The sequence below is a fragment of the Gopherus evgoodei genome, chromosome 3 (genome assembly GCF_007399415.2).
Source record: "Gopherus evgoodei ecotype Sinaloan lineage chromosome 3, rGopEvg1_v1.p, whole genome shotgun sequence".
NCBI classification, from domain to species: domain Eukaryota; kingdom Metazoa; phylum Chordata; order Testudines; family Testudinidae; genus Gopherus; species Gopherus evgoodei.
Genome location: NC_044324.1, coordinates 198,397,045 through 198,420,546, shown reverse-complemented (window position 1 = coordinate 198,420,546; position 23,502 = coordinate 198,397,045). Strand labels below are relative to the sequence as shown.

Here is a 23,502-nt window from a genome sequence, read left to right as displayed (position 1 = left end):
CTCACACTCAGGGTGTAGCCTGGGCTGCAAGATCTGCACCAGAGATAGGCCCTAAGCTCTTCTTTCAGCTCCCTGGGCCCAGCTGCTCCCTGCCTCATTTTCACTGACCCTGCAGGAGAGGCTGCTCCTGTCTTCGCTGTCTGGGATACTTGTCCACCCTGGCCTACTACAGCCTCGGGCAGCCCCCTCTCAGGTCTGTGAAGGAGCTCAGGGATCCAGGGCAGAGGGCAAACCAGGCAGATAGGCCCCTGTTTCTCCCATCAGGACAGTGTCCATCTTGACCATGCCTGCAGCCCATACTTCCTCTCTATACAAGAGCCACCCACTCCCCATGCTATCCCCGGTCCCACTGCACTGCCCTGCTGGTGGCCATGCTGGAGCAGCCTCCACACTGGGCTCCCAGCCTCAGACACAGCCCCTTCTGTTACTGAAAGAGAGCTCAGCTGGGGAGAGCAAGATGCTTTCCTACAGAAGACTTGCAGTGCTTCTTAGCAGTCAAGCACTACATTTCTTATACAATAGTTAGTAATGCGCTTGCACAAATTCAGTGAAAAGGAATGTCTGTGCAACAACTGCGAAAGTATCGAAAGCAGGCATATGTGTGCTAAAGAACTGGAAAAACCAGACTAGACACAGAGCTTGTGTTATAGAACCTTGGTCCCTATTACACTGGAGATGAACTAAGTTAATCTGTGTCAAGTATCAGAGGGGTAGCCGTGTTAGTCTGGATCTGTAAAAGCAGCAAAGAATCCTGTGGCACCTTATAGACTAACAGACGTTTTGGGGCATGAGCTTTCGTGGGTGAATACCCACTTCTTCAGATGCATGTTGAAGAAGTGGGTATTCACTCACGAAAGCTCATGCTCCAAAACGTCTGTTAGTCTATAAGGTGCCACAGGATTCTTTGCTGCTTTTAAGTTAATCTGTGTATTCCATGTGGGTTACTAAAAACAAGATACATGTAAAAAAACAAGCAAAAATTTGATCACGTTAACCAACTTGAGCTGTTTAAGGTTGCGTGCCACGGACCACATTGATCTCATGTAGGGGAGGGGGATAGCAGGCTAGATGGGCCCATTGATCCAATGTGGGATGGGGGATACCAGGCTAGATGAGCCCATTGATCCAATGTCGGATGGGGGATACCAGGCTTGATGGGCCCATTGATCTGATGTGGGGGAGTTACGGGGCTAGATGGGCCCATTGATTTGATGTGGGGTGGGTGGGGGATACCAGGCTAGATGGACCCATTGGTCTAATGTGAGGCGGGGGATATGAGGCTAGATGGGCCCATTGATCTGATGTGGGGGAGATACCAGGTTAGATGAGACCATTGATCTGATGTGGGGGAGATACCAGTTGAGATGGTCCCCATTGATCTGATGTTGGGGTGGGGGAATAGAGGCTAGATCGGCCCATTGATCTGATATGGGGTAGGGATAACAAGGTTAGATGGGCCCGTTGATCTCATGTGGGGTGGGATATACTAGGCTAGATGGGACCATTGATACTGTTGTGGGGAGGGGGATACCAGGCTAGATGGCCCAATTAATCTTATGTTGGGGGGGGTACAGATTAGATTGGCCCATTGATCTGATCCATTGGTTGTTTTATGGAGCATCCAATTCCCCCCAACCAGCCCTGCACCTCCTGGCCCCCTTCCCCCACTGGAGACCAGAATGCCCCCCTGTGGCTTCCCCTAGCATGCTCGGTGGGGGACACATGCCCCCACCTCCACCCGTGAGCCCAAGTCCGCAAATGTTGGGTGGGTGGACAGTGTATGGCCCCTCCAGCTCCTGAGTGCAGGGCAGGCAGCGCACAGCCCCCCCAGCCCTTCCTTCGCAAGCACATGGTGGGTATCCCCAGGCGCCCCCCAGCCACCTCAAGTCCCAGCCACAGGCTTGCCATGGACACTCTAGTCCCAGCTCCAGCACGCTGCCCTGGGGAGGAGCAGCCAGCCGGCCTGGGCTGGGGCCAAGAGGGAAGGGCGAGCAGGAGGGGGCCTTCCGGGCAGAGCATGGGCAGGGCTACACTGGCCTGTTTGGGGAGACACAGCCTGCCCCAGCCCATGGTACGCACCGTCCATGACTTGTCCCCTCCAACCTGATGGTAAGCGATGCTTAGTTGAGCCCACAGTCGGGCTGGGAGCCAGGACTCCTGGTTCTTATCCCCAGCTCTGGGAGGGAAGTGGTGTCTAGTGGCTAGAGTGGGGGTTGGGAGCCAGGGTATCCGGGTCCCACCGCTAGCTCGGGGAAGGGAGTAAGGGCCAGTCATGGTGCACCAGCTGGCTTGAAGTGGTTTCCATCCTTGATAGGGTTTACAGTTTTGTTCACTGGCTCTCAGCACCTCGCACCATAAAAATTGTTCCAGCCCTGCTGGGTCTAGTGGTTGGACCAGGGGAGACTGAGAGCCAGGCATGGGCGGTGGGTAGAAGGGCCCAGGGGATGCTGAGCGGGAGTGAGCCTTGGGGCAAGGCTGCAGTCTGGGAGCGCCCAGCCTCCCCAAATGGAGGAGTCCCAAGCAGCCCATGGAGCCAGGACTCCAGGCTTCTATTCCTGGCTCTCTCACAGACTCCCAATCTGATCTGGTGCAGCCCATATCGCCCTCCCTGGTGTCTCAGTTTCCCCATGTGTGAGACGGGTACCAATGTGAATGGATGCAGAGCCTTGGAGAACCTAGTCTCTTCTCCTGGCAGCTCCTTGGTACCCTTGGGTAAGCAGCCGACTGCCCCAGACCCTGGATCACGTATGTGCAGACTGGGACTGAGGGCTAGATCTGAGGAATGGAAAGAATAAATCCACCCTTATCCGACCCCACTCCAGGGTACATGGCGAGGAAGCTGGTGTTGCAGGGGGCAGGGAGTTCTGCAGCCCTCGCAGGAGAGAAGGGAGTGATTCCCCGGCTTGACTGCTGATGGGGGTAGTGGTGTGGGGGGGCACTGGTGGATTTTGGTCTCATCCCTGCAGGACTGGACATGGAGCACGGCCTGCTGGGAGCTGATGTTTCCTCTGTGTGTGCGAAGGTGATGCTGGGCCAAATTGTGGGACCCCCTGCCCTCCCCCAAGACAAGGGAAGGGCCTCTCAGCCTTGCCCGCTCTTCTCTCTTTCACCAGGATCTGCCCAAGCAGCTGGCCTAGCCCAGGCCTCGCTTCCTCAAAGCCAGCAGCTTCAAATTCTGGTGAGTGGAGCGGCTAGGGAGTGAGGGCCTCTTAATCCCACCCCAGGGAGCAGAGGCCGGGGTACTAGAGGGGGATAAGGGCTGTGATGGGGCAAGGTGGGGTTGGAGAGATGTCAGGGAGTGAAACTGGGACTCACGGAGGGAATGGGGCAAGCTGCAGGGAGAAAGTGTAGAGAGGGGGATATCACAGGAGCGGGCTGGGGGGGGAGGGGAGACAGCTGGGGGGAGGGATTGGGGAGACCGTAGGGATGGCTGCTCAAGAGGCAACAGGCATGGTGGGTAGGCACGGGCGGGAGCTAGTAGAGGGGTTGGGGTGTCACGCCATCTCGGTTCTCCTTGTGAATGCCACCAGGCTGCAGGGAACCCCACGGCCGGCAGAGCCCTCTGCCTCCCAGCCTGGATTCCCAGCATGTAGCCGGTGGGAGAGGGGGGATGTGACTGCCTCAGGGGCATTTACCCCACTCCCAACCCCTGCTTGTGGGGAGTGGGAGGGTCTTTCAGCTCCGCAGCAGATAGCCCATTCGGGGAGCTTCCCCCAGGGAAGGCTGGAAATCAGGGTCCCCCTCACCAGAATAAAGTCCTCAAGAAGGATCGAGTGAGTCTGGTGCGAGGGGTTAGTTTGTTAGCATGGCCCTCTACACAACCACTGCCACTCTCTCCGCAGCTCCCGGGGGGAAAAAGGGAGGCGCCCCCTAGACAAGCTGGGGGCTGGCAGGTGGGTGACATCAGGAGCACTGGCCCTCAAGGCTGAGACTCATCAACTCATCACAGCATTGGCTGTGCAAAGTGCCACCAGCTCCACTCGGGGGAGGGGGTCTGGTCCCTCCTACACCCTGGAGCGGGGGTATGAGCACTCCAGGCAGCCCCCACCCTCGCACTCAAACAGAGGAGAGGGGGGGTGATTTTTCTTTTACTCCGATTGGTCAGGGCTCTGTTTCCTCTTCCTATTGGCTGTATCGGGAGGGGCGGAGCTTCGCCTGTTGCGTCACGTGACCCTGAGGCGTTCGTCAGGCGGCTTTAGAGCAGCAGGTGGCGCAGTCCGGAACGGGAGCGGGTAAAGGCGGCGGGGAGCCCTCTCTGAGCTTCCCAAATACCCCCCCCATGCTTCCTATTCCCTTCTACCTTCCATTCTCCACCCTTCCGGCCTCCTCCCCAAATACCTCCCACCCTCTTCTATCCCTGCCCCCAAATGCTCTCCACACGCCCCTCCCCAAATACTCCCTGCCCCTGAAATACTTCCTGCCCCCTTGCCTAGCCCCTGGCCCCCAAATGCCTCCTATCCCCCCTTCTAGCCCCTCCCCAATACCTGCCAGCCCCCTTCTACCTCTGCCCCCCAAATACCTCCCACCACCTTCTATCTTCTGCCCCAAATACCTGCTGCCCCCTCTCTTTCCCTCTGCTCTCAAATACCTCCCCCCAAATGCTTTCTACCCCTCTTGTCTAGCCCCCTGCCCCCCAAATATCTCCCATCCTCCCTTCTTCTTGTCCCTTGCCCCAATCACTCCCACCCCTCCTCTTCTAGATCCCCTCTCCCCAAATACCTCCCGTCCTCCTTGTCTTCTAGCTCCTCTCCCCCTAAATTCACCCTTCTTCTAGTCCTACCCCCAAAAATCCTCCCACCCCTTCCTCTTCTAGCTTCCCTCCTCCAAATACCTCCCATCCTCCCCCACTCTTCTAGCCCCCCAAATACCTCCCACCCCCTCCCTCTTCTAGCCCCCACCACCACTCTTTTAGTTCCCAGCCCAACTTTTAGCCCCCCAATACATCTCTAGCCCCCTCCTCTAGCCCCCAGTCCTCCCTCTGACTCCCCGGCACTCCCTTCAGACCCTCCCCAATACCATGACCCCTCCACTTCCTCCATTTGTAAACCGCTCCCCAACACCCACCCTGATCTAACATCCTGTCCTGTAACCCAGTGGTTTGCAACCTTTTTCATTTGTGGACCCCTCCAAGCATTTCAAATGGAGGTGCAGACCGCCTTGGACATCTCAGACATGCTCTGCAGACCTCCAGGGAGCCACGTACTGTAGGGTGAAAACCACTGACCTAGACCCCCCCCCCGAACATCTACCCTCAGCTCCTCTGTCCTGTAGACCCCCTGCCCACTCCCTCTTTCCTGCTCTAGCCTTCGGAGATGAAAGGGGTCTGGTGTCTGGGGCCTCTGCCATCACCCCTGGTGGATTGAGGACAGACTGGCCCGTGGCAGGGATCTCCCAGTACAGTTTAACCAGCCAAGACTGAGGTGGAAAGGGCGGGGGAGCCATAGTGTGTGAGTGGGGCAGGTGTGGGGGGGAAGCTGGACATCATGGCGCAGTGTGGGGTTGGTAGGAAGGGCTGGGGTTGGATGGATGGTGTGGCATAGTGTAGGGTGAGAGGTCTGTCTGGCTAGGAATTAATAATTGGGTTTAGAATACAGACATCAAGAGCCAAATTCTAAATGGCTGTGTACTGTACACACCTTCCCAGAAAACAGATCCATAGTGTGTGTGCCCAGCTTGCTCCTCTGAATGTGAAGGGCCCATGCCGCGGGAAAGCTGAAAGAACATCCTGGTCTCTAAGGAGTGAAGGGAGGTCTGGTTGTATGTGTGTAGCTGAAGTTGCATAACTTAGATCAGTTCCCCTTCTCCCCCCTCCCAGTGTAGATCATGCCATAGAGAATGGCCAGTTTAGGCCCACAAGGTAGCGAGCTGACTGCTTGTCCCTTCCATGTCTTTAATACATCAGGCAAAACAATAACCCCCTCTGAGCTCATCAGTGTCACCCTGGATATACCTTAGTGCCCCTACACAATGGCTGGTTTTCCTGGCTACTTCCCCTCAGAGTCTGAGTCCTCCTCAGAAATCTGTAGACACAAACTACTTGTGTTAACTAAAGTGAGAGTTCAGTGGCCCTGTATTCTCCGCTTTTTTTCCTGAACAGGGATTAAAAATAGTTTTCTTTCCCTTAACTCCTCCTCCTCTCTCTTTCAGACTGAATTCCTAGCAATTGCCTGAGGTTTTTTCCCCTGAACTGTGAAGTGTCATGTTGTAACTGTATTACTTTTAATGCTGTATTACTGCGTATTTTTTAAAGCCAGACTCATAAAGAGCAGCCTAGTGAGCCACATTATCTGGTTGCCAAGAGAGCGCCCTTGCTTGGATTTGCTGTGTATAGGTCTTGTATATGTACATAGCTTCAGATTTCAGGGACTGAAGTTTGAGGTTTTGAATTTGGGTTTTGAACCAAGTTTTCTTTGCTAATCTGTATATTATGGGGGCAAAGAATAAAGTAGTATTTACTCCCAGTCTTTATTCAGGCCTAATGTGGTGGTGTTCAGTTTGCGAATTAATTCCAGTAGTGCACTTTCACCTTGGAGTCTGGTTTTGAAGTTTTTCTGTTGAAGAATGGCCACTTTTAGGTCTGTTTTTGAGTGACCAGAGTGGTTAAAGTGTTCTCCTACTGGTTTTTGAATGTTATAACTCCTGATGTCGGATTTTAGTCCATTTATTCTTTTGTGTAGACAGCCATGTTTGGCCAATGTTGCCCTCACGTTGCCCCTTTCAAACATGGCTGCCGCAGAGACCATTGCCCCGCTGATTGGTGTGAGAACGAGCCAATAACCCTCCAGTCTCAGCCCTCAAGCCGAGCCACTCTCCTGCTATGGGATTAGAGGAAAGGCGTTGAGCAGTGATTGATGGCCCCTCCGCAAACAGCGATGGGACTCCTGGGGTCTCGGACCAATAGGGAGCGGCGGGGGGCAGGGCAGTGCTTCCAGGTTGGAGAGTGAATGGGGCTGGAACTGGGGCCCGAGAGCAGGTAGCAGAGCGAACCCTTCCCAGACGCCTGGGTCCGCTCCGTGTCTGTGAAGGTCGGGGGACGCCTGGGTCGGCTCCATGTCTGGGCGGGGAGCCCAGATGCCTGGGACTGCTCCGTGTCTGAGGAGGCGGGGGGAGGCCGGATGCCTGGGTTCTGTTTTTGGCTGTGGGGCTGTACTGGCTCCCGGTTGATTTGAGGGGGTGCCCTTGTAGGGAGGAGCCCTGCATCTGGCCCTGCCATGGAGACTCTGATCCCCGTTATCAACAAACTGCAGGAGATTTTCAACACGGTAGGGGCCGAGGTGATCCAGCTGCCCCAGATCGTGGTGATTGGGGCCCAGGTGAGACTCCACTCTTCCCGCCCTGGGGGGATCCAGCTGCCTCATTGGGGTCCAGGTGATACCCCTGCCCCCCTCATCCCACCCTTCCCTTCCTGGGGGGATCCGGCTGCCCCAGATCGTGATTGGGGCCCAGGTGAGACCCCCCCATCCAACCCTTCTGTCCCTGGGGGGATCCAGCTGCCCCAGGTCATGGTGATTGGGGCCCAGGTGAGACTCCAATCCCTTCCTTCCTGAGGGGATCCAGCTGCCCCACCGGGGTCCAGGTGAGACCCTGCCCACACTCTCTAATCTCTGAAGCCCCAGGCTCCTCTTCTCCCTCTGCCCACCACGTCTGGCTGCCCCTCACCCTCCTGTCCCTTCCAGCCTTAACCCCGTCTCTCCCCCCCTCACAGAGCAGTGGGAAGAGCTCAGTTCTGGAGAGCATTGTGGGTCGCGACTTCCTGCCCCGGGGCTCAGGCATTGTCACCCGGCGGCCCCTGGTCTTGCTGCTGGTGAATGTGCCATTTCTGGAGGAGCGGCAACATGCAGCCAGTGGGGAGACAAGTAAGGGGGTGCTGGGAGGCATGGTGGGCTCTCCCTGGGCTGAGGGGACAGGAGGCAGAAGGTTGTGGGAGGCCAGGACTCCTTGGTTGTAACCCAGCTCTGGGAGGGCAGTGAGGTATAGTGGTTAGAGTGGGAGTGGGGGGCTGGAAGCCAGGACTCCTGGGTTCTCTCCCTTGCTCTGCAGTACCATTCACTGGGAGGCCTCCCACCCACTCCCTGCTCTGGGAGGTTGAGAGTAGAGACCCCAAGGGCTGAGGTGGTGAGACCACGAGATGTTTGGCTCACTGTGACTCCCTCTCTCCCTGCTGCTGGGGAGCCCGTGTCTGTGGGTTGAAGCCAATGATTCCTATGGGGAGCCAGGGTCCGAAACAGCTGCTTTCAGTGGGGCTGCACAAGCCCCTGAAGCCCTGTCCACACCCTGGGGGGCTGAGAGTGACCCCAAATTGGCTCTCCGTGCAGGTACCCAGGCCGAAGAGTGGGCAACCTTCCTGCATTGCAAGCACAAGGTAGGGACCCTGCTCGGGATCTGGAGGTGGCTACCTCAACCCCTGTCTTCGTCTTAGGGGGGAATCATGGTAATTAGAGGGGTGGTAGATGCCCCTTCCTGACCTGTCTGTCAAGGAATAATGGGGGTGATATTCCCATCACCCATCCCTGTCCTTTGATGGAGGTGGGGGCAGCCTCCCTTACCCATCCTGGCTGTGGGTCATTGCATGCCCCCTGTCCATGTACTGTCAGCTTTGGCGCAGAGGGAAGTGCCGCTGGGGCCATGGAGCGTGTCTCAGGGCCTGCTGTGCCTCCCTGTCCCCTCTCAGACCTTCACCGACTTCAGTGAGATCCAGCAGGAGATTGAGACTGAGACCGAGAGGACGACAGGAACCAACAAGGTAATGAACACCTGTGACAAAACATCCCCAATGTTTGTGTGTGAAACCAGGAGTCCTGATCCCAGCCTCCCACTACTGTAACCCACCAGACCCCACTCTCCCTCCCAGAGCTGAGGAGAGAACCAGGAGGCCTGGCTCCCAGCCCCCCCTGCTCTAACCCACCAGACTCCACTCTCCCTCCCAGAGCCGAGGAGAGAACCCAGGAGTCCTGGCTCCCAGCACCCTCTACTATAACTCGGTTGGTTATTGCCCTGCAGGGGATCAGCCCGGAGCCCCTGTATCTGAAGATCTACTCCCCACATGTCCTGAACTTGACACTGGTCGACCTACCGGGGATCACCAAGGTGAGAGGCGGGTGCCCCATGGCGTTGGGGGATGGGATGGGGAGGGATCCTTGGATGGGGTGGGGAGGGGTAATGCCCCACTGTGGGTGTCTGTCAAGGCTGCCGCTAAAGGGATATTTCCAAAACCTGGCTTATTCCTGTTCTCACTGGGAGACCTTCCCAACTATGGACCCTCAGTCAGTCAATGTCTATAACCATGAGTCCTGGCTCCCAGGCCCTCCTGCTCTAACCACTTGCCCCTGCTGTCATCCCAGAGCTGGAGAGAGAACCCAGCAGTCCGGGCTCGCCTGTATCTTGTCTGGCAGGAGCCTGCACTCACTCTTCTCTCCCCTCTCCAGGGGCCTGTGGGGGACCAGCCCCCCGACATTGAGGGCCAGGTGCTGGAGATGATCCTATCCTACGTCTCCAATCCGAACTGCCTGATCCTGGTTGTGACAGCTGCCGACACCGACGTGGCCACCTCTGAGGCGCTCAAGCTGGCCCGGGATGTTGACCCCGATGGTACTGATGTGAGGGGCTCCCCCAGGGGACTTAGGGCATGGGTGGGGCTGAGAGCTAGTGGGCTGTGAGCCCTGCATGGGGGGAGTGGAGGCAGGTGGTAAGGGGGATGCAGTGGATTTACTGAGTGTTTGGTGCTGCAGCCTTCACAGAGTCTCTTTAGGGAGTGCCGCCCCTTTTAATGTGCGAGGCTCCGGCTTTGTTCCCCTGTAAGTCCCTTGGGCTCCAGCCCCCCTGTTCCTCTCTGTGGCTGTCCACCACTCTAGGGGAGTTTGGGTCTCTAGCGGAGACTTCAGGCCTGCCAGGAGTGCTGCAGGCAGCAGGGACCAGGAGAGATGCGGGGTGGCCATAGCAAAACTTGCTGATGTTTGTTGGACCCCTGCAGTCTGGGATTGGAGGGCCCAGGCTAGAGAAGAAAAGCCAGGCTTAGGTCAGAGTCTGTGTCGGCTGAATCCCCTGCCCTGCTGCTCCAAAACCTCCTGGGGGTCTGCCTCCTGCCCTGGCTGCACTGTGTGGGCTCCAGCGGCTGTGCCGGCCCAGACACGGGTACCTGATTGAGGGGCTTTCCTGGTGCTGTAGGAATGCCACCTAGCGCCAGAAACACTGGTCTGCCAGCACAGCAGTGTCTGTGCTGGGGGTTAGGTCGCCCTTTGGGGTTTCACACCCTGACCCAGGTCACTAGGTGGGTAAGTGTAGCTTGTGCCTAGGTCTCCATCTCTGAGCCTGGGCCTGCCTGATCATCCCTACCCTCTCCTCTCCTGCAGGATGCCGCACACTGTCCGTGGTCACCAAGCTGGACCTGATGGACGCTGGGACGGACGCCATGGACGTTCTGATGGGCCGGGTCATCCCTGTCAAACTGGGCATCATTGGGGTGGTGAACAGGTGGGTAGGAGGGTGGTGGAGTCCGGGGGGGGGCTGTGGAGATGTAGGGCATGGGGGTCTGCTGAGAGGTGGGAGGGGCTGGAGTTGAGGGGGAGGAGGGTTCTGGAGAATGTCTTTGGTGGTGGGATGGGGGTGCTGTGCTGGAGTTTGGGGGATTGGAGGGACTGCAGGGGGCAGCAAACCCAATGTTCCCCACCAGCCTGGAATGGGTGGGGGGAGTGGGGACAGACAATGACTCTGTCCCGACCCTCCCAGGAGCCAGCACGACATCAAAACTTGGAAGAGCATCACTGAGTCACTGCAGGATGAGCAGGCCTTCCTGCAGAAGCAATACCCATTGCTGGCCAACCGCAACGGCACCCGGCACCTGGCCAAGACCCTCAACCGGTGGGTGCCAGCTGGGGCTCTGCTCTCCCTGGCGAGGGGCACTGGGGCCAGAGGACTAGGGCTGGGCAGGGGGCAGTTAAGGGATCTGTTGCAGAGGAGGGAAAGGACGCAGGGCAGATGGAATAGAAGTGAGCCCATTTACAACTGACCAGAAACGGGGGTGTGGGTGAGTATCATACCTGACATTCTCTAGCAGAACTCAGTGCCACTAGAGAGTGGCCAGGAGCATGGGGGGCAGCAGGAGGAGCAGGGCAGCACATGGTGGCAGGAGACCCTGGAGTCACCCCAGCAGAGGAGTTGAGCCCTGGCTGTCAGCGCTGGGTGCTAGAATGATTCCCTGGAAATTCAGGAGCCGGGAGGCTGGGTTAAACGGGCCCATTCCTGTGCCCTGCCCCAGGCTGCTGATGCACCACATCCGGAATTGCCTGCCGGAGCTGAAAACCCGGGTGAATGTGCTGACGGCCCAATATCAGTCAGTGCTGCAGAGCTATGGGCAGCCCATCGAGGACAAGAATGCCATGCTGCTGCAGATCATCACCAAGTTCGCCACCGAGTACTGCCACACCATCGAGGGCACGGCCTGGAACATTGAGACCTCAGAGCTGTGAGTGCTGTGGGGGAGGCGGACCTGCCCCCTCAAGGGCAGGAATTGCAGTGCAGATACCTGGGAGCTGAGAAGTCAGGGGGCATGAGGGTGGGTGGTGCTGAGAGGCAGGGGTGTGTGGCCATTTTGGCGGGGGGGTGGGTGGGCTGTGCTTTGGCTACTGTTTCTATGCTCCCTCTGAACCCTTCTGTGTCTCTTCCCCCCTACCCCACCATCCCCCAGCTGCAGGGGTGCCCGCATGGGCTACATCTTCCAGGAGACGTTGGGCCGGACGTTGGAGTCCATCGACCCGCTGGCTGGGCTCACGATGCTGGACATCCTGATAGCCATTCGCAATGCCACGGTATGGTACCCCCCCGGGCAGTGCCCCCTCCACCGGCCCCTGTTCTATTAATTTAGGTGGAATAAATGGGCCACAGATGTTCCCATGGCCCACTCACTGTCCCACATTGAACAGTGCGACATGAGGTTTGGTACCCAGAGACCTCGGCCTGCCCAGCACCATAGCAAATGCCACCCGCTGTCCTCGTAAACTGTTGTTAATGCTAAAGAGGAGACTGCAAAGCCATGGGCGGCGTGTGAACAGCTGGCTTTGGAAGGCTAGCCCCTGGCTTGGACCGTACCACCCTGCCCCTTTTGTCCCCCTTTCTTTGCTGGAGCCCGAGCACCCCTGCCTCTGTGGCTGCCAGCCCCCGCCCCCTCCCGTGGTGCCTCTTACCAACCATGTCCCAGCCTTGCATGGTACGATAACATTGCCTGATTCTACACGGTAGGGGCCCCTCCCCCACATGTACCACATTGGGGATGGTACCGAGCCATGACGGAGGGGTAACAGACCATAGTGGACTGCGGGGCGAGTGCGTGTATGTGCCCCCCTCCCAGTCCCCTGGAGTGGGATGTGCCCACCCCACAACACCCTCAGTCCCATCTCGCTACGGCTGCCTGGGACCGACTAGCCCCCTCCTGGCTTTCTGTGCCCCACGAGAGTGGAGAATGGGATGAGGCTGGGTGGTGACGGGGGGGTGGGGGTGTCTCTCTCTCTATCCCCACTGGAGAAGCCACTGCTCTGATGGGGTCCCTGCCTCCCCCTCAGGGCCCCCGTCCCGCCCTCTTCATGCCCGAGGTCTCCTTCGAGCTGCTGGTGAAACGTCAGATCAAGCGTCTGGAGGACCCGAGCCTGCGCTGTGTGCAACTGGCGCTGCAGCTCCTCGTGCACATCATTCAGCACTGCTCCACCTACAACACACAGGTGCCCCCCCGCAATCATCCATCCCTGCTCCATGTACAACATGTGGGTACCTGGGACCCCCTCCCCCCACAGCCCAGCTCCTATCATCCATACCTGCTTCACCTATAACACACAGGTGCCCCCCAGGGGAGTGTCTGACCTTAGGCCAGTGCCTGTGGTTTGCCCCACATTTTCCCCAAGGGGCTCTGCCGGGGCTAGCAGAGCCCATCCAGCTTTCCCTGCTGCACAGTGCATTCATCTCAGATAAAAGCGTTACAGTGAGAACACAGCGTGAAACCATCCCCCTGTCGCCAGACCTGCTGTGCCCCTGGTGTCCCCCATCTTCTCCCTGAGCCCTCCCAAGTGCGTGCTGGCTTTGCCCCCTGGTTATGGTCTCATGTCTGTTTCTGGGTTACATTCATCCTTGATAACTGATACCAAAGACCCTTCTCTATCTCCTGGGCCTCTCAGGCCTGCTCTGACCCAATTTGTGCAATCCCCCTGGGGTGTGTGTGATGGTTTGGGGGGTCCACCTAGACCAGTGAGGGGTTCTGTGACCCCTACCCTGTAACCTGGGTGCTGCGCAGCTGGGGTTGGATTCCTGACCCCCATGGGCTCTGACAGTAAAATAACATAGCATGCAATCAGGTGGCATAACTACTTTTTTTACCTCTGGCCTGCACTCATCAAACACAGCTGGAGCAGTCTCTGGCTAAGCTGTGGGCCCATTTGTGTCCAGCACATCTCAATAGCCATCTTTTGAAGTTTCAACATTTCCAAGATCTTTCCTCTTTCTCCCCCACCCCCTGCACCAGGAGCTGCTGCGCTTCCCCAAACTGCATGAAGCGATTGTGGAGGTGGTGACAGGCATCCTGCGGCAGAGGCTGCCTATCACCAACGAGATGGTAACACCCCAGAGGGGAGGGGGCTGCTATGGGACATCTGGTATCCATGCAGGGTAGAGGCCTGATGTGGGAGTGGGGGTTGAAGTCTTTGTCCTAGGGGAGATGGATTGGATTTAAATCAGCAAGTGGGAAAATGCACTTTAAAAAAAAGTTGGATTCTCAGTGGCTGATAACCATTAAACCATGTTAATTTGCAGCTAAATATAGTCTTTACACTAAGTGTGGTGCTTCTTTCTGCAAAGCAGGTGGATACACTAGAGTTATACACGTTTATTTAAACAATTATGTAGTTGAACCTACATTTATTCAGAGTTTAATTTTCTGGTATTAGAAAATGGTGAATGATGCCTTGTTATTAACTAGCTAATTAATAAAAACAATTAAATGCTGTTTCTGGGCATTTTTAATGGAATTCCAGTTTCCATCCAAATAGATCTTGACACAAATTACAAGTAAGAAAATTAAATTACCTTTAAATGTGCTGGGTCCAGAAGCACAAATATCAAGCAAAACAGGTTTTGCACTGAAAACTGATCTGTTCAACACAGGCCTTTCGCTATGTCCTTTGAATGAAAGTTAAGTGTAAGAGGGGGAGGGATAGCTCAGTGGTTTGAGCATTGGTCTGCTAAACCCAGGGTTGAGAGTTCAATCATTGAGGGGGCCATTTAGGGATCTAGGGCAAAAATCTGTGTGGGGATTGGTTCTGCTTTGAGCAGGGGGTTGGACTAGATGACCTGCTGAGGTCCCTTCCAACCCTGGCAGGTCTATGATCCTAGGAGAATGTGCAGTTTGATGTCCTTTAAGATGTCAGCAGCAAGCATGTACTGCTCTTGATTAAAATCCATTACAATTCTGGCAACTTGTGTTAAGGGCTAAGCTTACAATACTCTCAATATTACTTTAAACAGTTTCACAATAAAAATCACATTTATTGAGTTTAAATTAAATCTTGTTTTGTTTTCAAAGCTCATAGGGTTTTTTGTTTTGAATCCACCATGCTGGGCCCCATCCCATCTCTCTCCCATGCAGGTTCATAATCTGGTTGCAATCGAGCTTGCCTATATTAACACCAAGCACCCGGACTTCATGGACACAGCGCTGGTGTCTGCCTCTGTCAGCACCCGCAAGGTAATGCTTCTCTGCTCCTGTATCCCACTGCTGAGCCTCTTCCCCCCACCTCCTCCACTGGATACCAGTGTCACCCCTCTTGACGTGGCCAGCTGGTCTCTGCTGTCCCCAGAATGACCCCCCTGTGGAGGGGAGCCGGCGCTGGAAGAGTTACAAAGTGGAGGATGCTGGCATGGAGGAGAAGCCCAAGGGGAATGCCCAGCCCCCCATGTATTCCAGCCCCAGTCGCTCCCATGCTGTCAATCTGCTGGACACAGTGAATTACACCCTTCCCACACAGGCAGGTGAGAGTGGGGTAGTGACAGCAGGAGAGCTGTGTCTGGGCCAACCTCAGTGCTCTGGCTCCCATTGCACCTTTTCAGAGCTGCTTTGCTTCCAAGGTCAGCAGGGACCATTTTGATCATCTAGTCTGACACACACACCCTGCAACACCCATAGGCCAGAGAACTGCCCCAAAGTTATTCCTAGGGAAAAGCTGGCCAGTGCTGGACAATGCACCACATTCCATTTTTTCACTCTTAATGCCTTCTTTCCAGCCTCAATGTCTCTAGCTTCAGCTTCGACCCACCTCGTTGGAGAATGTTCTGACCTTTGTGTGTGATCCTAGCGTTGTGCTACTGGAACTGGAGATTGCCTGGCTTTATAACCTTACTACTGTTATCCCTGGGAGAAGGCCCTGCGTGGTGGGACCCCCCCCTTTCCTTTGAAGGCCCATGCCCTCTCTCTTTTCCCACAGCCTATGCCGGCCACATGGAAGCTGAGCCAGCAGGAGCAGTGGGATTGTGAGGTGATCCGCAGACTCATCATATCCTATTTCCTCATTGTGCGCAAAAGGATCCAGGACAGGTAAGATTGAGGGGGTGGGGGGGAATGACAGACAAAGGTGTGAGGCTGCAGCCCCTCTCCTGGACCCTTAAGGGCCATGGGGAATTGAAAGGGCTTGAGATGGGTGCCCTTGTGACCTCTGCCCCTCCTCCACAGCGTCCTCAAGACAATCATGCATTTCCTGGTGAACTATGTCAAGGACTATCTGCAGAGCCAGCTGGTTGGACAGCTATACAAGCAGGAGCTGCTGGACATGCTGCTTACAGAGTCAGAGGACATGGCACAGCAGCGCAAGGAGGCTGCTGGGCTGCTCCAGGTGAGGGAGGAGGGGGGGTGTCAGGTCTCTCTGCCACCCTACCTTTGCTAATGTCTTCTATCTCCCATCAGGCCTTGCAGCGAGCCAGCCAGACCATCTCTGAGATCCGGGAGACGCAACTCTGGTGAGGATGGCTGGAGAAGCTGAGTTTCGAGACACCACACACACCCCACCCTCTGGTTCTTTGCTGCCTATATATCTGAGCCGGTCTGATGGTGGGTTGGTGTTATGGAATAAAACCTGTTTGCACAAAAAGCTGGCTTGAATTCACTGAGTGGCTAATGCAGTATGGGCACCAGCCTGGCTCATAAGAATGCTTTTTAAAGAACTTCCTTGCATTTGTTTTAAACCCGCTGTCTATTATGGGAATAAGTAAATAAGGAAAAGTTATCTACTTTCTCAACATCACGCATGATTTTATATACCTCTATCATATTCCCTCCCTCCCCCTTAGTCTCCTCTTTTCCATGCTGAAGAGTCCTAGCCTCTTTAATCTCTCCTCATACGGGACCAGTATGCTCCCTACTCTGTTAGCAGCCTATACTGCCATTTTGTTCTGTCCCTTGGTGCACAGTTGTCGTTGTCCTTGTCAGCATGACCTGCAAGCCCAGTCTGGTATGTTGGAATAAAGGATGGGAAATGCCCCCAGCTCTGAGCAACCCCTTTCAGGTGGCATCTTGGGCTGAAATGCAGGGATGATAACCATAACCACACAAGAGGGTCTTAACATAACCAGAACCTAGGCAATGTAGAAAATTGATAAGGGAACAAAGAGAATCTAAAAATGATTGAAGTTCTTCACACTTTGCTTTGGGCTTAACTATCTTTCTGAGAGAAACCTTAATGATTAGTTCTGCAACTTCATATTTCCTCAATTTGTCACCTACAAAAGCCAACTCAGGTTTGAGAATCTCTCTAACATCCTCAGCTGTAAAGACTGAAGCAAAGTTTTGTATCTCCATCATCAAGGGGCCCTACTGGTTGTTGTTTAGCAGGCTTCCTCCTTTTGATGTACTTAAAAAACATTTTATTACTACCTTTGGAGTTTTTGGCTAGCCCTTCTCCTGACCTGCTCCTCCAACTTATCCCAGAAGGACTGGGAAAGAGATCAGGCTACTCTCCCTCTCCCCGGGGGTTAGGGGTGCCCCATATCCCCAACTTACCTTTCTTTCTCCAGCTAGAGACAAGCTCCTGCCCTGCCCAAATTCCGTTGTCTGCCCATGGCCCTGACTGCCAGGGGAGAAGGCCTGTGGCCAAGCCCCACAGCCTGTGCCTTGTCTCAAACTGCTCAACAATCTCACAAAACTAAATGATTTGGGCAACAAAATAACTCGGGCTATACATACAATATGATAGGGGCTGATTTAGCTACAATAAGACAGTTTGTAGAGGCTGTCAAAAAAGCAAACAGGATGTTTGTCTTATTCGTTATTCCTGAGATTATCTTATTGCCCTTTTATAAATCCATAGTACGCCCACATCTCGAATACTGCATACAGCTGTGGTCGCCTCATCTCAGAAAAGATCATCTGGCACTAAAAAAGGTTCAGAGAAGGGCAACTAAAATGATTAAGGGTTTGGAGAGTGTCCCATATGAGGAGAGATTAAAGAGGCTAGGCCCCTTCAGCTTGGAAAAGAGGTGACTAAGGGGGGCTATGACAGAGGTCTATAAAACCATGAGTCATGTGGAGAAAGGGGATAAGGAAAAGTTATAAGTGGGGTTTACAAGGGAACTGGATAACTAACCAGACTGGGTAAGGAATGGGGTCCCCAGCCTCTGTCTGTCAGGGGGGTGGAGATGGCTGACAGCAGAGATCCCTGGTCACTGCCTGCTGGGTTCACTCCCTCTGGGGCACCTCCGCAGCAGGACACGGGGGGCTTCCCCCCCCACCTTCTTCCCTGCTTGGAGGCAGCAGCCACCGCTGCTCCCTGAGCGGGGGCCATCCCCTGCTTTATCTCCGCGCTGTTGGCCGCGCCGGGTCCATGGCGAGTTCTCAACCGGGGGGGGGGGAACCTGGTCCCGCTGTGTCCTGGCCCGGGGCTGGGAGTCTCCTGGGGGGGCTTTGCGCACCAACTTACCAGCTGCTGAACCCGTCACTGATTGAACCAGGAGCCAGGATGGGGCTGGGACACCGGCTCCGCCCGGAACCCCGGTTTCCCTCCCGGTCCGCCCACAGGGATCTGCAGCTGGGGCGTCTTTCCGCGCCAGCCCCCTCGCTGCCCGTCCGCACCCGGCCCCCGCAGCCACTGCTTGGCCCCCAGCACCAGGCTTCTCCCTCCAGCTCCGGCTGCTCCTTGCCCTTCACGAGGCGGCCGGAACCTCAGGATCGCTGCCCACGGGCTGAATTGCGGCCGCTCTCACCACAGCTCCTAAGGAATCAGCAGCTACTTTGACCCCCCAGAGCGCCGCCCAGAGGAGCAGCCCCAGGAACGTCCTAGGAGTGGGGGGGGGGTCTCTGGCCCCAAGTCCTGCATGAGCTGAGGGCCTCGCCCCACCTCGGCAAACATCAGCGTGACCTGGCTGACCCCATGCTGGGTTGGCGGCTCCCAACAGAGCCCTGGGCCCCATGTACAAATCTTGGACAGATTATGTCCCCAAACAACCTGCAGCTCAAATGCGTTGAAGTGCAGCCCGTTGCCTCTCTTCTCTCCTGGGCCCGGACCATGACTGGCGCACACCCCTTTGCTTTGCACCGTCGCTGAACTCCTGGCGCTCAGCAGAGTCAGTCCTCAGAGCTGTTGTGTGGATGAGCCTACGCAGGTGTTAATAGCTCAGCTGCCAGTCAGCGTCCCACGGGTGGGGAGGGGGAGAGCGAGCATGCTTGTCGGGGCATACCAGCCACAATCTCTTAGGCCTGGTTTGCACCAGGAATTTACATCAGTGCAGCTACAGTGTGAAGAACCTGAGAGAGGCAGCAACACTGACCCACCCCTGGTGTAAACAGCACTAAGATGGAAGAATTCTTCCATCAACCTGGCTATAGCCTCTCGGGGAGGTGGATTACCTATGAGGATGGGAAACCTCCCCCCGGCCCCCTGTTGGCATAGGTAGCTGACACGGCACTGATGGGGTGTTTGAAGTGCGGACATTCCCTGCACAACCAAACCCGTACTACACATGGCATTTGGAATCCCTCCGACACCTGTCTCAAATACGAGCTCTCAGGCAGTGATTCTGCCAGCATTCCTGGTGCAGCCTGCCCCACTTCAGTGCTGGGACATTGATTCCAGTGCATGGGGGGCAACAGAACATTGAGGGCTGGAGTGACAAGGGGCACTCCCAGAATTTATGCCTCCCCCCGGCATTAACAAAACCCCTACTCAGCTGCTCCCAACACTGCAGGCATCTCTGTCCCCCCGGGAAGGGGCCACAAAATAAGGGAGGATCATATTTTTAACTAAAAAATGGAGATTTTTTTGTAATTAATACATTTTTGTTTTTAAAAATAAAAATATAAAATTACTTGTGAAATTAGCTTATGAAGGTCACCCCCCCAATTCCTTGTCCCTCCCTCAGGGGCCCACCCTACAACCCTGGCCATAGGGGTATCTATGGAACAGACCACACTAGAGTGACCCCACAGCATGGACAGAGACTGCACTGATGGAAGGGGGCTTTCCAACAGTATAGGAACACACACCCGGGGGGGCGGGGGCGCGTCCAGCTCCCAGCACAACCCTCTCTCTCCACCTCTGTTTTCCAGCCAGTGCACCCACATCCTCTTCCTTTATAGGAGCCAAGCCTGCACCTCCCCAGCTGCTGCTCATCCTTAATTAGCTGCCTTCCATCCCTCTCCAGGATGGGCTAATTGGACCACTCAGCTGCCTGTTAACTCTTCACCTGCCAGCATGAGGCACATGTCCCTTTGGGGGGGTAGGGGGGTCTGCAGAGGTGGATTCTGGGAGACGCTGTTTGTGGGTCTTTGCGAAAGTCCCATCTCCCATGCTGGGCGGAAGGACGATCCAAGGGAGGGCTGCGTAGCGGCCACAGGGCTCATTAACCAAAGGGAGGGGAGAGTTCCTGAGAAGGAGGCTGTATTGGGGGCGGTCCTGGGAGAAGGTTGATCCCAGCAGGCTATGCTGGGGGCGGTTCCAGTGGGGGTAGCTTCAAGGGGTGGATTGCAGCCTCGGGAGGGGATGGGTGGGTCTTTTTCCTGATTATATTCAGACAGGTAGGGGTTTCTACTGCACCATTTATTGCAGAGTTCATCCCAAAATGGGTGAGATCTATACAGAGCCCCCTGCATAGAGTCCTGCAGCCTCCCCCGCCGCCCCCCAGCATTGTGCACTCCCCCGGGCTCATCTAGTCTCCGAGCTGAAACCAGTCCAAGGTGCCCCAGCCTTTCCCCCCACACAAGCTGTGACCCACAACCCCGGCTTCTCTACCTGCTCAGTCCCAGGGGCCCCAATCTCTTCCCCCCCCAAGCTGTGACCCATTCCCCTACTGCCCCCCCAGCTTCTCCACCCCCTCAGTCCCAGGGGCCCCACCCTCTTCCCCCACCCAAAGCTGTGACCCATCCCCCCCTTCCCCAGGCCTCCACTCATGAGAATCTCTGCAGGCATGACAGGACACCCGCTGGCTGGCCCCAGGTCTGCCCTTGGGAAGGCAATCAGCTGGGGATGGGGAGAGGAGTGGGCCTGGCCCCCAGGAAGGGGGAAACGGGAAGGTGGGGGGCCCACCTACTCGAAGGGGCTTTTGTCCTGCACCCCCTTGACCCCCATGAAGACCCAGCTGTCGCGGAATCCAAGCTCCTTGGCCACACTGCTGCCAAGCTCGCTGAAAATCCTCCACGTCTCTTTGTTCATCCGGGGGGCAGAACCCTGGCTCAGCAGCAGGATCAGGGCCCTGCACCGAGCCAGCCAGGGCCCCCACCTTGGGGCTGGATGGGAGCTGGCACTTGCCAGAGGGGAAAGACCCCAGGCCCCATTTCCCACCCCACCCCACCCCCCGAGGCAGCTAGTCCCCGCCCTGGGGCGGGATGTGAGCTGGTGCCCCCTAGAGGGGAGAGGGCCTGTATCCTGCCCCCCTAGCCAGACAGGCCCCCCAACACTGGCCCTGAGGCTCGATGGGAGTCAGCACCCCCAGAGGGGTGAGGCCCCAGGCTGCATTCCCACCCCCCCCAAGTCAGCCAGTCCCTGCCGTGGGGCTGAATGGGAACCGGCACCCTCAGAGGGGAAAGGCCTCACTGGTCCCGCACCCCACACCCACTTGGTGGCTGGGTCGTCGTATGAGGCCACGAACACCAGGGTTCCCTCGTGCAGCATCCGAATGAACTTCAGCAGCTCGTTGACATCTGGGGTGAAAGATGCGGAGTGAGTGCAGGCCTGGGCCCCCCTGACCCACGGGGTTCCCCTGAGCCTCCCCCCAGGTTCCTGCCTATCACACAGACCTCCCATACCAGGGTCTCCCAACTGGAGCCCCCATGGATTCCCCCCACCCCCCGGACCCTCCCACAACATCCTCAGTGGCTGCCCCATGACTCCCTGCCCTCCTGCCCCACAGGGCTTCCGAGCCTCCTCCCCCCCCCACATTCCTGCCTCTCACAGACTCCCCACCCCCTGCGCCAGGGTCTCCCACCTGGAGCCCCCAAAGATTCCCCCCCCGACATCCTCAGGTGCTGCCCCCCTCTCACCTCCAGCCCACATGTCGAAGAACCTGGCATCAATGAGCTCCCCATTGACCCCTGGAACCAGAGAGAGAGTCAGAGCCTGCCCCGCTGCAGCTCCCCTCCTTCCCCTGACCAGCTCGCCTTTCCTGCCCCCTCCCCAGTTCCCCCCACCCTCTGCAGCCCCCCTCTTCCCCAGCCCCCCCATACCCTCTGGCCTGCCCAGTGCCCCACAACAATGTTCCCCCCTCCCCTCCTCACCATTCACCAGGGCCATGTTCAGGCCCCGCCCCACATTGTTCTTCACGCTGCTCATTAGCCTGGAATGAAAGTGAGGTGAGAACGTCCCACCCACCACCTACAGGGGAGCCAGGACACCTGGGTTCTCTCCCTGGCTCTGAGAGGGGTGTGCAGTCCAGTGGGCTGGGAGGGAGCCCGGACTCCTGGGTCCGCCGCACAGTTCTGACCCTGATTAGCATGCTGCCTTCTCTCACCTCTCGTGCTGTGCCCCAAACCTGCAACTCACATTTCATCCTCCAGGCAGATCTTGGGCCCGATGACGTTGGCGGCACCGCTGACTAGGCGGAAGGCGAGACGCTGCTCGGGGCAGGGCTGCAGGAGGCCACGTTATATCTCCTGGGCCGCGGCTCTGGGGATGAGGGTGGGGAGATGTGGGGAGGTCGCCAAGGCACGCTCATGTCACACACCACCCCTGGTCCCCTGGGCTAGACAGCTCCCACACCAGTCAAGGGTGCCATGTCCCCACCATGGGGGGGACAGGCTCCTGGGAGGGGGGCACTGGTGGGGGAACGTGAGCTGAGAGACACAGGACCATGGGAGTCACCTATTAAATGGGGGAGTGCTCCTCCCTCACCCTATGGGACTGGGACACCCTCCACCCCTGCCGGTAGGGACACCTGAGGTGATGCAGCAGGGTCCCTGCCCCTGTATCTGGGACTCAGCCCCCTGCTACCACCCCCATGGGGTCCTGGCTCCCAGCCTGGGACCCAGCCCCTATGGGGTCCCTGCTCCCAGCCTGGGACCCAGTCCCCTGCTACCACAGCCCCACATGGGGTCCCTGTTCCCAGCCTGGGACCCAGTCCCCTGCTACCACAGCCCCCCATGGGGTTCTGGATCCCGACCTGTCCACCTGATGGAGACCGGGTCACATCCCCCTATAAGATGTTCTCCTTTTCGGGTCATCGGGAAAACTACCCAGGACCTAGAAAAGGAGGTCAGAGGCATGTTGGCTTTGGGGGTGATCCAGCCGTCTTCCAGCCCTTCGGCGTCACCAGTGATGCTGGTCCCCAAAAGGGATGGGTCTATCCGGTTCTGTGTAGACTATTGAAAGCTCAATGTCATCACCATATATGTGGCCAACCCCATGCCTAGGCCTGATGAGCTCCTAGACAAGCTGGGAGGCGCTCGGTACCTCACCACCATGGATCTGACAAAGGGCTACTTGCAAGTGTCGCTGGACGCAGGTGCCAGGCTGAAATTGGCCTTTATCAGCCCTCTGGGGCTCTATGAGTTTCTGACCCTGCCCTTTGGCCTCAAGGGAGTGCTCGCCACCTTCCAGCGCCTGGTAGAACAGCTACTGAGGGGGATGGAGAGTTTTGCTATGGCGTATATTGCCGACATCTGCGTCTTTAGCCGGACCTGGGAGGACCACGTGTCCTAGGTTAAAGGAGTGCTGGACCAACTGCGAGAGGCTGGGTTAACCGTAAAGGCTGAGAAGTGTAAGGTGGTGATGGCTGAAGTATCTTACCTGGGCCATCGGATGGGGAGTGGCTGCCGAAAGCCAGAACCAGCCAAGGTGGAGGTGATCGGAGACTGGCCTGCTCCCCAAACCAAAAAGCAGGTCCAGGCCTGGTGGGGTACTATCGAAGGTTCGTGCACCACTTTAGCCCCATAACCGCCCCCATCACTGAGCTGTGCAAGAAGGGGAAGCCAGACAAGGTGGTCTGGACCGAACAGTGCCAGCAGGCTCTCCGGGCGCTGAAGGAGGCTCTGGTTAGTGGCCCAGTTCTGGC

General features: G+C 56.7%; 1 protein-coding gene and 1 pseudogene across 8 annotated transcripts; one reads left to right on the top strand and one right to left on the bottom strand.

Annotated features, from left to right (window-relative positions):
- Nucleotides 1–6,915: 6,915 nt before the first annotated feature.
- On the top strand, nt 6,916–16,109 carry LOC115649148 (dynamin-1-like protein). 8 transcript variants are annotated; one of them, XM_030557783.1, is made up of 17 exons: nt 6,916–6,973; nt 7,186–7,313; nt 7,706–7,856; nt 8,316–8,362; nt 8,595–8,743; nt 9,001–9,087; nt 9,426–9,588; nt 10,350–10,470; nt 10,726–10,857; nt 11,255–11,461; nt 11,684–11,804; nt 12,555–12,710; nt 13,505–13,594; nt 14,624–14,722; nt 15,459–15,568; nt 15,704–15,863; nt 15,935–16,109. In XM_030557783.1, the coding sequence occupies exons 1-17, from the start codon at nt 6,945–6,947 to the stop codon at nt 15,989–15,991; spliced, it is 2,007 nt and encodes a 668-aa protein (XP_030413643.1). In that variant the 5' UTR covers nt 6,916–6,944; the 3' UTR covers nt 15,992–16,109. The 8 variants fall into 8 exon arrangements, with proteins under 8 accessions (XP_030413643.1, XP_030413651.1, XP_030413650.1 ...); XM_030557784.1 differs by having other exon boundaries at nt 6,922–6,973; nt 7,711–7,856; XM_030557791.1 differs by lacking the exon at nt 7,706–7,856 and having other exon boundaries at nt 8,672–8,743.
- Nucleotides 16,110–20,543: 4,434 nt separating this feature from the next.
- LOC115649436 lies at nt 20,544–23,246 on the bottom strand (annotated as a pseudogene).
- Between the last annotated feature and the right edge of the window lie 256 nt (nt 23,247–23,502).